At 36.3% G+C, this 15911-nt stretch overlaps 1 protein-coding gene across 1 annotated transcript; it reads right to left on the reverse strand.

Moving 5' to 3' along the window:
- Positions 1 to 7439: 7439 nt before the first annotated feature.
- LOC137388730 (uncharacterized) lies at positions 7440 to 15375 on the reverse strand. The gene is made up of 5 exons (XM_068075185.1): positions 15261 to 15375; positions 11413 to 11577; positions 9823 to 9988; positions 8390 to 8552; positions 7440 to 7755 (listed from the first exon to the last, which is right to left on the reverse strand). The coding sequence occupies exons 2-5, from the start codon at positions 11523 to 11525 to the stop codon at positions 7652 to 7654; spliced, it is 546 nt and encodes a 181-aa protein (XP_067931286.1). The 5' UTR covers positions 11526 to 11577; positions 15261 to 15375; the 3' UTR covers positions 7440 to 7651.
- Between the last annotated feature and the right edge of the window lie 536 nt (positions 15376 to 15911).

Here is a 15911-nt window from a genome sequence, read left to right on the forward strand (position 1 = left end):
TATTTTCCTCTTAATTTAGTTCAACTCAGAGCTGTGCTACTCGAGTACAAATTCGAGTACAAGTACTACTCGAGTACCAATATCAACTACTCTCTACTCTACACAAAGGGGCCATAATATGGGATAAATATATTCTACTTGTACTCCCTTGGGAAGAAAGTACTCGGAATCTACTTGCAAACTTAAATACTCTACTCTACTCTACTTTACTCTACATCAAATATACTCTACTCTACTTTACTCTACATCAAAATACTCTACTCTACATCAAATATACTCTACTCTTACTTGCACCAGGGAGTTGTCAACTCCCTGTTGACACAATATTTCTCTTTACTTTACCTAGACTGTGATTCAATTTGTATTGTGTACTACCTGATCTGTTCAGCACCACAATTTCTCTGTTTGTACTCTGTACATGTGTAATGTATGTTGGAACAAGGGCTTTTTCTTATTGAAATGTCAATCCAAGGTCACATAGACTACTTGTGCAAGTAACATGGTATGATAGTTAAGTGTCTGTGAGAATTCAGAAAATTAAAATGTGAGGAGAGATTTATTTTAACAATGGCAGAGGCAGGACCAGTGACAGTAATAGAGCCAGTAACAGATAGGAATACCAAGTCTTCCCCTACAATAATACAATTTGGATATACTGACTATAAGGTTAGTTGTTACATTCGTTTTTTCCTTCATTATGTGTGGCTTAGTAGCCCTTTTCTCTACCACAGCTATGAGTTTCTGTTCTTGTTTTACAAAAACAGACTCATAATTCAACAGACCGAGCAGCAGCAGGCTGATGGCACATCCACCCTTGCTATATATTATTGATTAATTGAGTGGCGATTGTTGCGATGTATCTAATTTTACCTGATCTCCGTTAACCCAAGACTAACTTTATGGCTTTTACGCAGGCATATTTGACTATATGCATATGGAACTGCATATGGAAGACATCGCTGTCACCAACAAGCCTTTCGGTCATGAGCTATACATGATAGCTGCAGTGCTGGATCCTAGACATCTAACTCAATGGCTTCCGGAGGATGACGAAGAGCTAGAACTGAAGATTCGTAGGCAGGTGATCGATGCAGCTGGGAGAGGTAAGGCTACGGGGTGTTGTGTTTATTATTATTATACTGTGTTTGTTTTTCAAGATTATTTGTGCAATAGCTCTGCTCGTGCTGAATCTGATGGGGAGATAATTATCATCATGCTTTGACTTGCTATACAAACAATGAGTGTTTTTTGGTGAATAGAATACAAGGAACCACTGGAAGCTGCTGCTGATGTTACCAATGAAGTTAATGTACCTGTTGCCGCCGATGTAGAGGACGCCGCCGGAGAACCTGTATTCAAACTGCCTCAGCTATTTGACTATCAGCAGGAGGAGAATATCCCTGTCAGTACCAGCAATCCAAATACAGTTCTTACCATCAGCGGCCAGTTTACTATGTATCTGGGGCTCGCCAGATCAACACCCATGGCAGCACGCGATCTGTTGGTGTTCTGGCACCGAAACCGGGAAATACTCTTCAAGCTGTACCCTCTTGCCCAAAAAGTGTTGAGTGTGCCGGCAAGTTCTGCTGCCGTCGAGAGAATATTCTCTCACGGTGGCATCTTGATGAGGCCACATCGCGCCTCAATGAGTGATGCCAGTCTGGAGAACCTCATTTTCTGCAAATGCAACAGTCTGCAGGGCCTAGTATAAATAAAGAAAACTAGAACCCGGGGATAGTTGGACATTATACTTTTATATTATCATATTATTTTATCATATTATTATCATACCCTAATCATTATCATTTTATATATATAGGCCTACCTGTACTGGTTAATTTGGCTGTTTTACTTGTTTGTTCGTTTTACTTTAATTTAATAAAAACTACTTGATATTTGATTAATGTACTCTATACTTGTACTTGAAATTCAGAAGGAAAACTCTACTTGATCTTGAAATTTGAGAGATAACTCTACTTGTACTCGGAACCAAGTTGTGATACTCTACTTGTACTCGGAATCAAGTTGTGATACTCTACTTGTACTCGGAAGGCAGAAACATGTGATTACTTGTACTTGTACTCGATTTTGTTTTGAGTACTCGCTTACTCTACTTGAAGTGAAAAAAAGTACTTGAGCACAGCTCTGGTTCAACTACACGACACACTTCTCTCATGATATGCACTTTGAAATTTATAGTGGCAAATGTTGTTATATGTTAAATACAAATCAATTTTCCGTCCAAAGACTATTCTATTACATGGGCAACGCCGGGTGGCACAGCTCCCGGATATATAAATAGATAGATATATAAACCTAGATTGGCCAATAATAGCTACAGTATTCCCATCGGTTGCCTTGTCAGACTTAAATAGCACGACATAACGTCACTGTATTGTACCTCATGCTTGACTGCACTGTTGTTTACAATTGAGCTAATGAGAAGAAGGTGACAAAATTACATTTATTTTCACATAAAAACCTTCTTGGATACATAATCCAGTAAACTAAAGCAATTCTGTGATAATAACTGATAACCACCATAGATTAATACTATAAAAGCTATGAATTGTTGTACACAAATCATGAGCCATCAGGGCTTTATTTGCAACCCTCTCCTATCCCCATTCTCTCTTTTCCCCTTCTCCAAAGAAGAAGTTAGAGGGGGAAAAGAGAGAAGGGAGTAAGGAGAGGGGGAGCAAATAGCCCACCCACTCAAAGAGCCAGACCCTGGCTAGGTGAATAGACTAATATCATGCTGAACTAAACATGACTAAATATGATGAGTATGCAAGTATGTCTTAAGTCAAAAATAAGACAGAATGATTTTTTACAGCTGGCTATGTAACTGGCTAGTTCACCAAAGCTGAAGTGTAATGATTGTATCAATAGCATCGTGGATGTTACCAACTTTAATGTAAACCAAGCAACGAATTCCCTAATCAAAATTAAGAATCGTGATGTAATGGCTATACTTTGTCTTCGCCTGTGGTGATTGAGGTTTGCAACCATAGTGAAAAAGCGATGAGAGTGTTGCGTAGTAGTGCTGGATTGGTGAAAAACTTTCCCAGGCTGGCACTAATTGCCACCATGGAGAAGTTGCTGAGGTTCAAGTTTCAACATCATGCTATTGTTTAAGTGTAATCATCAAGCTAGTAGACTAGCTCGTGAGATAGCAGAGAGATATATTTTGATTAGGGCGCATTATGAAGCTAAGAATAGAGCTGGCACGGGTAGCTCGTCTGGTCTTGACTCACCGGGTCAGAGGTGCCCGGGTCGGGCCACCCGACCCTCGGGTCTTCCTATACAAAGACACAGTTGGTTTATGGCTAAACAACAGCGGTTGTATATCGCTTTTTAAGTGCGATTGAAATGGAGTCGCATATAGTCCTAGCACGGAAGGACCAGGCGAAATAAAACAAGGTGAGTCAAGACTATATTTTTCCGTCTGCGACAATAGTCTTTGGATTATAGGTTTCACAACATTTTTCGGCAAAAAATAACCAAGATGTCGGTAGTCTGGGATTTCATGAAGAAGCCAGTCACGAAAGGAAAATACCAAATTATTTGTACAATATACAAAAGCAAGTTAAAGGTTGACTTGCAACAGAATTCACATTACAGTTATTTAGTATCATAAGATTCACCTTGTCTTACTCTGTTGTGTTGTAGGTGTGAAATATATGGGAATGTGATTACAAGCTCTTAAAAGCTAAAAAACGAACAGTTAATCGCAGCCACACGAGACCACCGTAGTTTGGATTCGCTTTCCAAAACGGCTCTAATGGGACGTAGTTGTTACAGGATGGTTTCTGTTTACACTTTCATGCAACCTCATTCGTCGAGATATTTTCACAAATATACTTCACGCATTCAATAAAACCATGTCTATTGTTCTTACGCGTCTGTTTTATCATCATTGTAATGCTGTCACTTTTAGCAGTGATATCTTATAACTTACCGTAAAACATCATTAAACTTTTTAACCTTAGCTCAAAGGAGTACATATCATTGTCCAATAATCATGACGAGCCTGTTGGTCACCTGTGATAATTGAAAAGTGCTGCAGAAATTATTTTCGAAGTATTGGGTCACGTGATCAGATTACGACTTGACGATTGAATAATGCCGAAACAAAACTGTAAACTAGCGAGCATCTATATTTGATACGGGGTATTCGGTAAAACCCGAAGTGTTTGTCATAAACTAGTGCTACGACAAGTTTTATATTGAGTTTTTTAATGGCTTTTCAATTCACGCGAGAACATCATGTGACAAGACGATAACCAAACTGTAATGACTACGTCAAAGAAATAAAAAGATTCCAATCTATGGCGGCTTTATGTTTTTGAGCTTTTAAGAGCTTGTAATCACAGTTCCACGTATTGGCACCTACAACACAACAGAGTAAGACATGGTGAATCTTTTGATACCAGATAACTGTAATGTGAATTTTGTTGCAAGTCATCCTTTCAAGTTACAAAGAAGGGTCCACCTCAATACTATTGAGGCATTTACAACGAGGGCATCCTGAGGAACTTAAAAGCGCATCTAAGAACCTTCAATCCAGCAAATATATTTTATTTTTAGTTTCTTTCACTAATACCAGAGGTTTTAGGAATGTGATGGATTTTTGCTTTCCACTATGCTGGGTTATGTATTTCTATATTTGTAAAGTATTTCTTACCTAATATCTTGTTGATTATAATAGCAGTTGAAAATAAAATCTGTAATAAAAACACTAGCCCAATCATGCTATTAATCTATCACCCATTGAATAGCATTAATCTACCAATGTCTAACCATAAATTGTAGATTGCATCTATAAACCAAGCTACAGGATATAATGATTGGTGTGATAATGGTTTCTTTTATCTTAGTTTAATGATGTCACAAAATTGGGCTGTAATAGAACTATCTCGTAAACTTAAATGAATAAAAAAATCGCGTGTGCTGACCCGGTCCGACCCGATATTGGCCCTCATTGCTGACCCTGAGTCTGGTCCGACTCTGCATTCCTTGGTCTCGTTCCAGCTCTAGCTAAGAAAGCCATTGATTCCATTTCCCTGATCAGATCAAAACTTCACAGGCTCATCATATTTAGTCATGTTTAGTTCAGCATGATATTAGTCTTTTACCTAGCCAGGGTCTGGCTCTTCGGGTGGGTGGGCTATTTGCACCCCTTCTTTTGCCCTTCTCTCTTTTCCCCTTCTCACTTCTTCTTTGGAGAAGGGGAAAAGAGAGAATGGGGATAGGAGAGGGTGGCAAATAAAGCCCTGATAGCTCATAATTTGCGTGCAACATTTTATAGCTTTTATACTTTTAATCTATGGTGGTTATCAGATATTATTACATAATTGCTTTAGTTTAGTTGATTATGTATACAAGAAGGTTTTTATGCAAAAATAAATATGATTTTGTCAAATTCTCCTCATGAGCTCCATTGTTAACGATAGTGCAGTCAAGCGTGAGGTACAATACAATGACGTTACGTCATGCTATTTACGTCTGACAGGCTTTTTCCCTATTTGCCAATCTAGGCTTGTATATCTATGAGGATAATAGTGCATAGTATAGTGCAGCTATGGCCAAATGGCGGATCTAGATCCGCATCTTTGTAGTTTTATTGTGGATATTTCAAGTTGCCTGTCAAAAAGATTTTTTAAAGTAGTTTTTTTTAATTTTGTTGAAAAAATATTTTTGTAATTTTTTCTTGGAATTTTTGTAAATTCATTGTTTTCAGCAATAAATTTTGTAAAAACCAATCACAGGACACGACTCACAAATACTCTTCATGAACTTCATGAGTCGCTAAAAGTAGCAAAAAACTGCGTTTTGATAGTATTGTGAAGTCAAAGACCACTCATCATTTTTATCACTGATATCAGACATAGTTATTACAGCACATTCATTCACTGATTTATAGTTCAAATTATATATACAAACAAAAAATTTTCAAATCGTATTTAAGGCCTTGTTTTAAGATGTGAGTAAATAATTGCAGGGCAGAATGCCCTTGGTTAGTGCTGATGTCTGATCATCTCCCAGTATGCGCATCTGATGATACGCCTTGGGGGAAGACGCCTGGTTGTCGGGCATTCACAGATCTTTTAGTAGAGTTCAAAGTTGATCTGTTTATTGTGGGCGGCCAGAATGGTTACCATATATCACGACTTGTTGCTACAGATTCTCAACTTGGGAGTGGAGGTGGCCTCAGTTCATTCATTGTGGGTCTTCAAACTGAGGGTGTGTTTATTCACAGCCTGCCAACATCACCCAAAGTCTTTAAAGAGCATCTTCCAGCCCTCATTACATTGTTGAATCATCATATAGAACATTCTGATTCGTTATGCTTTGATGTGCACAAGCTAAATCATTCTGTTCTATTGGATCATACTTGTATTAAAAAGAGGGTCAGCGTTCTTTCCACAGAATTCAACGGATTGAATGTTACATATGACAAGCGTGTCTGGTTGGTTTTAGTTGTCACTCTCTCACTAGTAATGTTACTGCTTTTGGTATTTAGACGCTACCTCTGGTTACGCATTTGTAAGTTTCTCAACCCGGATGGGAGTCTTCCACTCTACCATGAAAATCTGTTAGCTGTATAACATAATTCGCCATATGACTGTTTTAATCACAAAGTTTTCATGAGGCGATGGTAAAGTTTCAGTTCATCAACACTCAGAGATCTGTCAGTGCATAGAGGAATGATTTACTACCGTAGTTACGATTCAAGGTGCTTTAAAGATTTTCTGCTCATCGTTATATCGTCACTTCTCTTATGTTGCCAAAGTATATCGGCAAACCCTACTGACGTTATGTAAAACATTTCTCAATTGCATTAAGCTGGATTCTGTGACCTGTACTCTACATTCAAGTCATTGTGCCAACAGTTGGTGATGATGCTTCGACCACATGTCGACTAATCCAGGAACATGAAAATTCGACTCACTATTGCATGATATTTTCATCAACATGAAAATGCTTCATGGAAAACTAGTAGAAGTAATTTGTTTTGTATTTTTTGTATTTAAAATGCAAGAAGATATGCTGTAATATTTTGTTGCGATTTTTCATTTCAAGCCATATATTTTACGAACCTTTTTTTGTTGTCATTCATCATGTTTAACAGGCGAATTAGATTCATCTGCTAGAAGACATTTTCTTCTTCAAATTTTATGTTGTATTAAATTGAGTCAAACGCTTCTATTTTTTAAATGGTGCTAACATTTTTTAATTGTTAGTATTTTAGTTCCATCAAAACTATATAGAATATATTATATGGTGCGATTGTTACATTTAGCGGTTAAATAACATTTTCATGTGAATGTGATGGAAATTGCGATTCTATATATACCTAAATAGACATTAATTGTAATTCTTTTAGTGTTCTGTATATTTTCTGATCATGGATAACAAGATAATCAAACTGACATCCATTGTGATTCGTTCAAAGCTTAAAAATGACAATATCATAAAATTGAATATAGTGCTTTCCATGTGAGTAGAAAATATTGACTGCTAGTTTCATATGCTAGCAATATATACCTTTTAAATGGTAACACAAGAAGCAAAAAGCTGATAACAAACATACTGCTGTCATTTTAGATGTAAAAACTAAGAGACGTAGGTTAATTCCTTTAATAGTTTATTTCTGATTGTCTGCTATGAAAGCAAATGTCTTTGCAAATGCGTCGGGCTCCAGTGAACCTGAGATATGTGTCTCTCCATTTATAATAAAATGTGGTACACCTGAAACACAAAATATGCTGAAGTATAAGCTGATCAATAACCAATGATACTACTGTGGTTGTAGGACATCATCTTTTACCCAAAACAGACGTGATATTTTTAAATTGTTCATAGATTTTTTGGTATTCGATTGAACAAACCAACTAGTCGTGATGATCAGTTATTATATGCAAAGCGTTTAGGAATATAAATGACTAGCTGATTGTATCATTTTATTGTTTTATTGCAGTATTGTTTAATTGTAACTGCAATAGCTTTTTATGAAACTACTAATAGCTCGCAAAGCGCCTCTCAAAACACTTGAATGTAGTGTTTTTCGTCACCCAACCTCAAAACTTGCTGCTTAAATGTGGTTTTACTCTGCAAACAATTAGCCTGTAGCATAAGAGCTGGTGAAAGTTGGCTTGTAACTGAAAAAAACTAAAGAATTGCCTCTTGATGGAAATAGTTTTGAAGCTTAGTAGCTCCGTGTGTTTGCTGCATACGTGGAGAGAATTTCGTATTGAGAAGCTGAGCTCTGAATACTACACTCAGCCTTTGAACTCAATTGTTTCTACTGCAGGAAATATCTTAACTATAAAGTGTGCCTACTAGACAAGAACTATTTCATACGCTGTAAAAAAGGTTTACATACTCGGGATAGGTTTTGATTTCCAAGAAAGAGCAGTCTCTTTTACTTTCTTGGAGTTGTCTGCACAGTCCATGTAACCCTCATAGGCAGCCATATCAAAACATAGCTCTTCTGCTATTTTGTTTAAGACTCCTCTGTTAAGCAACTGATCTTCACAGAGGTAATTCTGAATAATAATTTTAACACATATAAGTTAGTTGATAAACTTTGAATATAGAATGGTTTTTGTACCTTGAAAGACCACCTGCAATGCCAAGGTAACGCAACTCTAGAGTGGCTGATCTATTAGTTTATAGTACTAGTGTAGAATGTCTTATCGGTCACATTGACCACAGAAGAGGAGCAGCTGTGGATTAGTGGTTAGCGTGCTAGCATACAATCGGTAAGTCAGAGGTTTGAATAGCAGAAGAACCGTTGATGGTATTAGGAAAGGCATCCAGCCAAATCTCATGTGAAAAATGGTCGCTCTATACCAGGAAATACTATTTGCAGTGATGACCCTAGCCTGCCTTGACAAGCTGTTGTTTTGCGTAGTTGTCCCCCCGGCGAGCAACAACAGCTTGTCACAAGACGTACTGCACCTGATGCATCAGCTGCACTTATAGGGAGTTGTTCTATTCCGTCTACGCGGCTTGGCCGCGATGTTATGTCGGTCGCTCCATTGGTAATCATAACGGATTTCACGCAAAAATTTATGTAGAACAAAAAACAAGATTACAACGTTTAACCAAAGACCAGTTTTTGTGATAAACTTTAGTAGAACTTAAGAATAAAATAAACTTAAAATAAAATCCATTAGAACAAATAAAACTGATACAAAAATAGAACTAAAACTGACTGAGCGCACAAATAACGACATGTTTAGTCGCTGTTGTTACCTAAGTTCTCAAGTTCTACTAAAGTTTAGCGCAGAGACTGGTCGCTGGTTTAACGTTATAATCTTAATTTTTCTACATAAATTTTTGCGCAAAATTCGTTATGATTACCAATGGAGCGACCGACATAACATCGCAACCAAGTCGCATAGACGGAAGAGAATAACTCCTTATAAGTGCAGCTGATGCATCAGGTGCAGTACGTCTTGTGACAAGCTGTTGTTGCTCGCCGCTCGACGGGAGGACAACTACGCAAAAACAACAGCTTGTCAAGACAGGCTATGATGACCCCTAAATGGGAAATGCTAAAAAAAGCTGAAAGAAAATTGAAAGGCTTCTTTTCTAAAGCATTGGAGTTACTGTATCTGGTGAGACATCAATGGGATCACAGACTGTATTTCTTGTAAAGGAGTTGTCTTTTCACAACTATCAAATGTATAAGTCTAGGACTTTCACAAACAAGGTATTACATTATAAAATGAGCATTCGTCTAGTGGTTTAAAATCAACAAAATGTTTCTTCCATCATGATAATATGATAAGTACTATTGACATGAGTTACCTTGAATATTCGTTCAGCTACGTTGCTCTGCACATTCGTCGAATTATCCAAGGTTTTACAATACTCCAGCATTTGGTGGCCAGAAAACGTGTTAGGTAGTCGTTTAGACCGTCCACTAAATTTGATTCCTACAGAAGCTGCCCGCTGTCGCATTTGTTCAAGAATGCTACAAAGAAATGTTATCTAGACTAATTTTCAAACGTAGATGGCTGTACAATCTTTCTAATATACTGTTATGTGATTTCAATCAAAGGCAAGTCTATAAGTACAGTAAATATTAAAAGTATATTTTAAACAAGCATTACATGTGTCTACTCGGTATAGCAAAATTGAGCCACTGAGGTTATCATGATTAATCCTTGAGAAAACAATGTATTGAATCGAACAGGCCATATTAATATTCGATCTAACAGGCCATATTAATATTCGATCTAACAGGCCATATTAATATTGGATTGAACAGGCCATATTAATATTGAATCGAACAGGCCATATTAATATTGGATTGAACAGGCCATATTAATATTAGATCGAACAGGCCATATTAATATTCGATTGAACAGGCCATATTAATATTAGATCGAACAGGCCATATTGATATTCAATCGAACAGGCCATATCGATATTCAATCGAACAGGCCATATTAATATTAGATCGAACAGGCCATATTAATATTCGATTGAACAGGCCATATTAATATTAGATCGAACAGGCCATATTGATATTGAATCGAACAGGCCATATCGATATTCAATCGAACAGGCCATATTAATATTAGATCGAACAGGCCATATTAATATACGATTGAACAGGCCATATTAATATTAGATCGAACAGGCCATATTAATATTGGATCGAACAGGCCATATCGATATTCAATCGAACAGGCCATATTGATATTCAATCGAACAGGCCGTATCAATGTTAATTAACACATTAATTATTGAAAAGGCTTTTCACGGTGTAATCACTCATTACATGTTCTACTAGAAATGCTAGTAAAAGCATGTGGTACTAAGACAACTGGCTAAAGTACTCCATGATCATGAGAGGACAATAGAGTTAACCATTTGATGCTGTGTTGTTGTCTAGGAATCTACAGCTCGTTTGGAGTTTGCTTATCCGAAATGCTAACTGCTTTTTTAATTTTCAGCTTCCGCTAACCCACAAAATGTCCCGTAACCGCAAAAACCTTACTCAAATTGATTGCGAATAATGTGAATTACTCGCTTTCCTATATGGTTGTTAGTAAGTTTAGATTAAAAAGAGCATGTCTACTAATATATTGAGAAAAACTTTGGTGCTGGACAACATTTGATCTATGACATTGAAAGCTTTTGTCTGGATAACATGCATATGCTATGACAGTTAATTTACCTCCTAATCACAGAGACCCTACAAACTACTGATATATTTGGATATTATACATTATCATATATTATATAATATATATGATACATAATATATATGATATATATGATAATATATATATATATATTACCGTATATTATAAATCTGTATGTGCTGCTTTCATTTTTTTATTTGATTAAAATGTTTATCCCAACCTTGACCTTCTCGCATCTACTAACCTGGGATTTTTCATTCTGGAAAGTTTCTCAACTCCTTCATCTGTAAGACCAGGAAAGAGGAAAAATGGCTCCCAAGAAACATTAAAATCGTACAAGTCAGCCGTCTGCTGCATGGCAGCCTCCAGCTTTCGCTTGCCGATCCAGCACGATAGTCACATAAAATCCCTGCAAGTAACAATCTCTCTAGTAGTTTGTCTAGTGAAGGTGATAGGGTCAGAACAACCAGTATGCTTGGTGGTTCCTTTTTAGGTACAACTACAACAGCTACAATAAATACACAAAGGTTCCAAATGAAGAAAAGTTGTGGAAAAAGCCAGATCTTATTTTTGTGATTGACTATATTGGGCTTGCTGGTTCTGGTCGTTAGACTTTAGTGATAGCAAATCATCTTAGTGTGTCTCAATATTTGTTTGTTTCTGTAGTTTTCATCTATTTCAACCACTATATAACCACTATATAACCACTATTTCAACCCAAATATATATCAATAACTTGCCTCATGCACTTAGAATATTTTTACCTGATTTTCTTAAAACCGATTTTTAATGAGCCTCTTACTAATCAGGCTGAATACTACCATAGGATAGTCAGTGATAAAATTGGTCAAATCACAGTCAAAAAAAGTTCAGTTACAAAATTGAAACAGCTTCTCAACGCTTATACAGGAAGAAACTGTGTAAAGTTTACACTTTGCGCTGCTTTTTTCTGTTGGAAATGCTTCAAGAACTTTTACACCTCTAACATAAATGTTTTGTGCATTAAATCACTCTCAGTATGTTTGAATTGGTGTTAAAAGTTTAACAATTCAACTTTTTAAAATGTGACTGTATCACTTTGTGCACCTGGCTCTTCAATTGCCTGTTTGTTATTCACCTGTAAAGAATAGACTATCATTGTTGAACTAGTCTGTTTATGGGTAAAGGGCACCCTTGGGCTGATGAAATGTATACCTATTACTAAAAAGTTTAGTAAAACCCTTTATAAGAACTTCGAAATGGCAATTTAGCTCTTTGTGGAATAGCTAACAGTTTGATATAGCCACATTCATTCTAATATGGTATAATTCTAGTGTGTCATTTCTATCTAGCACCTGTTCGAACATTTCATCTCTATCTAGCACCTGTTCGAACATTTCATTTCTATCCAGTACATGTTCTAACATGTCATTTTTATCGAGTACATATTCTTACTTGTCATTTCTATCCAGTACATGTTCTTACTTGTCATTTCTATCCAGTACATGTTCTTACTTGTCATTTCTATCCAGTACATATTCTTACTTGTCATTTCTATCCAGTACATGTTCTTACTTGTCATTTCTATCCAGTACATATTCTTACTTGTCATTTCTATCCAGTACATATTCTTACTTGTCATTTCTATCCAGTACATGTTCTTACTTGTCATTTCTATCCAGTACATGTTCTTACTTGTCATTTCTATCCAGTACATATTCTTACTTGTCATTTCTATCCAGTACATGTTCTTACTTGTCATTTCTATCCAGTACATGTTCTTACTTGTCATTTCTATCCAGTACATATTCTTACTTGTCATTTCTATCCAGTACATATTCTTACTTGTCATTTCTATCCAGTAGATGTTCTTACTTGTCATTTCTATCCAGTACATGTTCTTACTTGTCATTTCTATCCAGTACATATTCTCATATGTCACTCCCAATTAGTACTTATTTCTGTACATTAGTTTTATCTAGCACTGGCTTCTATATATCACTTAAGTCTAGTGCCTCTAGTTACATGTTATTGCTAATCAATACTTGCTTTAGTGTGTTATATCTATCCAGTGTTTGCAAAAACTTTAATGAGTGAAGTCTAGCTGTGAAAAGCATAGGTATCTTTAATTAGTCTGTGGCAGGAATAGGTCTTGGATTTAAGCCAATTAAATGTGCTCCTGGCTGATAGTGTCGTCAACACTTCAAGCAGAATATGCCACATCATGCTCTCTCTCTCTCAATGCTGGAAAAGTTATCACTGACGCAAGCATGGCCAATCAGTAAAATGTTTTCCTTTCAAAACTAACCACGAATATCAATCAAAACAGCTCATGCATCACTACGATTTAGACTATTCTGGAGTGATTTGTGTATAGTAGTCGTTAGTAACCCAAAAGACAAGGCTATGCAATGCAGGGGCGGATCTAGGAAAAAAGTGTGTGGTGCAAAATTTGTGTAATATATCTAGAGTGGGAAGGGGTGCGCGGAGTGACCCCCTTACCTGGCCCCACGCTAGCGGACATTTTTGAAATTTAGGCATCTTAGAATGAAGGAGAGGTATGTTTGAGCCCAAAAAAGTGTAATCATTTATTTGCAGCAAACAACAAATTTAGAGGTAAAAGTTGACATTAGATATGATTAATTAAATTGGTGTTCTATAATATTCCTTATACTATGTATATCAAGATTACATGTAAACAGAAAGTTAACAAACACTTGTGCAATAAAGTAAAATCAAGACAAAATCAATCACAAAACCTCAACAGCCATTTGGTTTGGCTGTGCAGAAATTAGCCATCATTTCTATAAAGTACCATAAGAGATGTTTCGTAGTATTAGCTACATAACGATGCTATTATAAAACAGACATATTGGGGCATACCTTTTTGAGTTGTTGTTTTTTCGTCGAAAGAAATGATCCAAATTTCATTCTTGACCTTTTTTTGAGACTTTTTGTTTTTAAAATTGCTTGTAGTACTTCTTTCGAAATAGTTGTGGCTCAATTGGGGATGTTTATTGGAACCGCTCACATTTGTTTATAAGCTAAACAAATTCAGGTCAATGTTATTAAAACTAGTTCGTTATAACGAGCTCTACTAGGCCATTTTTGTTCATTTTCTCCCAAAGCAAGTTCTCAGTGAAATGAATTGTAATTTACTCAATTCTTCATGGATTTTAAATCTTTTTTTTAATTTTTTGCATATTTATGGTGGTGCATTTGCACCAAATGCACCACAGTAGATCCGCCCCTGCAATGCCTTCACTAATCTGTAATAACTCTTGCTTTCATAGAATGGAACACTTCGGGTTTGTATATTATGGTCTGTTTTTATAATTTTTCCTCTATGTAAGCCACCAACTGATCATGTGACCTCTATTACAAGACTTTGATGAATAACAACTATTGACATGTGCCAGTTTCTCGCTGCGATGCTATTCTCTTTCTTTTTGAAAAGCTTTAAAATGTTTTCAATAATGTAGATACCTAAGATATCTTGAATGAAAGGTATTCCTAGGCTTGAAGACAAATGAACATTCTCAAGCATCTATATACATGTATATATAAATCTCAATGTTTGTCTGTATGTTTGTCTGCATGTCCAGTTATAGCGATAAAGTTTTCAGAATGAAACACCAGCTGCACACCGGATTTGAATTTGGAGAACATTCAGTTATGCAGACAGTCATCTATTCAATACACTATGCTGTCCAATTGGCTATATGACAGAATAAATTGGGCACATACTTATTACAAATGCCAATCTTTTATGGCTTCACTCTTAACACTGCAGCTAGCGCTATGAATGAAGCCATACCAGAAGAAAAATGCCTGCCTATACTTGAAGAAAAAGGCCTAAACTCACATAGCCAACGAGATAATTGCAATAAGTATAAATCTGTAGTGGGCACTGCAGCCAGTATAGTATGAATCACACAAAAATAAACACGGTACACAGAAATAAACAAAACACCTTCGTTTAAAAGTTAGAATGGTAAATTTTGTATACGTTGAGAAAAAAATTAATTTTGTGTGCAGAAACTTTTTATCACCCGTGTAATGCCAGGCATTCATTTAGTATAGAGTAAAGGTTGTCATATAGAATGTACTTACGCAACAATCTGTATGTTGATAGGAACCTTCTTAGTGGTCTCATCTGCCATTCTAAACAGAAATGAATATGCAGGGTTTCACTCAACTTGTAAGCCCTGCAATGATACACGGCCTTGGCATGTAGTTGTAGACAAATGAAGGAGTATTTATACCCAGGTCTGTTTTTGACCTGTCATTGTATGTCATTTATTACCTGTAGAATGTAATGACGTTGCACCGCACAGTGTGCATATCATCATGTTGTAACCACTGATGACATGACGCAGTATAGTCATCTATATATATATTTCTCAAAGTCCGTGTGTTGGAATTCCGTCTGTTGGAAATCCGGTTATAGCCATTATTAGAACAGCTGAGCTGGACAACAATAAATACTCAAAGTCATGGCTTACTGTCATTGGAAGCCATAGATATAGTTTACTATGTCTATAACTATAGGGTTTACTATATCTATGTTGGAAGCCTAACCTTATTAACTAGCTTACTGGAGTTTTCCATTGGCAATATGCCAGGCTACTAGCTTGAAAGGTACAGTTGTTTGACAAAGTTTTAAAACCTTTACAATTGTTTTTATTTTCTTCTTAATTTAGTTTAACACTTCAACTACACGACACACTTCTCTCACGATATGCATTTTGAAATTTATAGTGG

Source organism: Watersipora subatra, chromosome 2 (assembly GCF_963576615.1).
Source record: "Watersipora subatra chromosome 2, tzWatSuba1.1, whole genome shotgun sequence".
In the NCBI taxonomy this organism is placed as follows: domain Eukaryota; kingdom Metazoa; phylum Bryozoa; class Gymnolaemata; order Cheilostomatida; family Watersiporidae; genus Watersipora; species Watersipora subatra.

What these genes read in the sequence shown, in the direction of transcription:
- LOC137388730 (XM_068075185.1), bottom strand. Translation starts at nt 11,525, where the DNA reads ATGCAGCAGACGGCTGACTTGTACGATTTTAATGTTTCTTGGGAGCCA. An exon ending in TCCAGAATGAAAAATCCCAG is followed by an intron (nt 9,989 to 11,412) that starts GTTAGTAGATGC and finishes ATTTCTTTGTAG; the next exon opens with CATTCTTGAACAAATGCGAC. An exon ending in TAGCTGAACGAATATTCAAG is followed by an intron (nt 8,553 to 9,822) that starts GTAACTCATGTC and finishes ATTATTATTCAG; the next exon opens with AATTACCTCTGTGAAGATCA.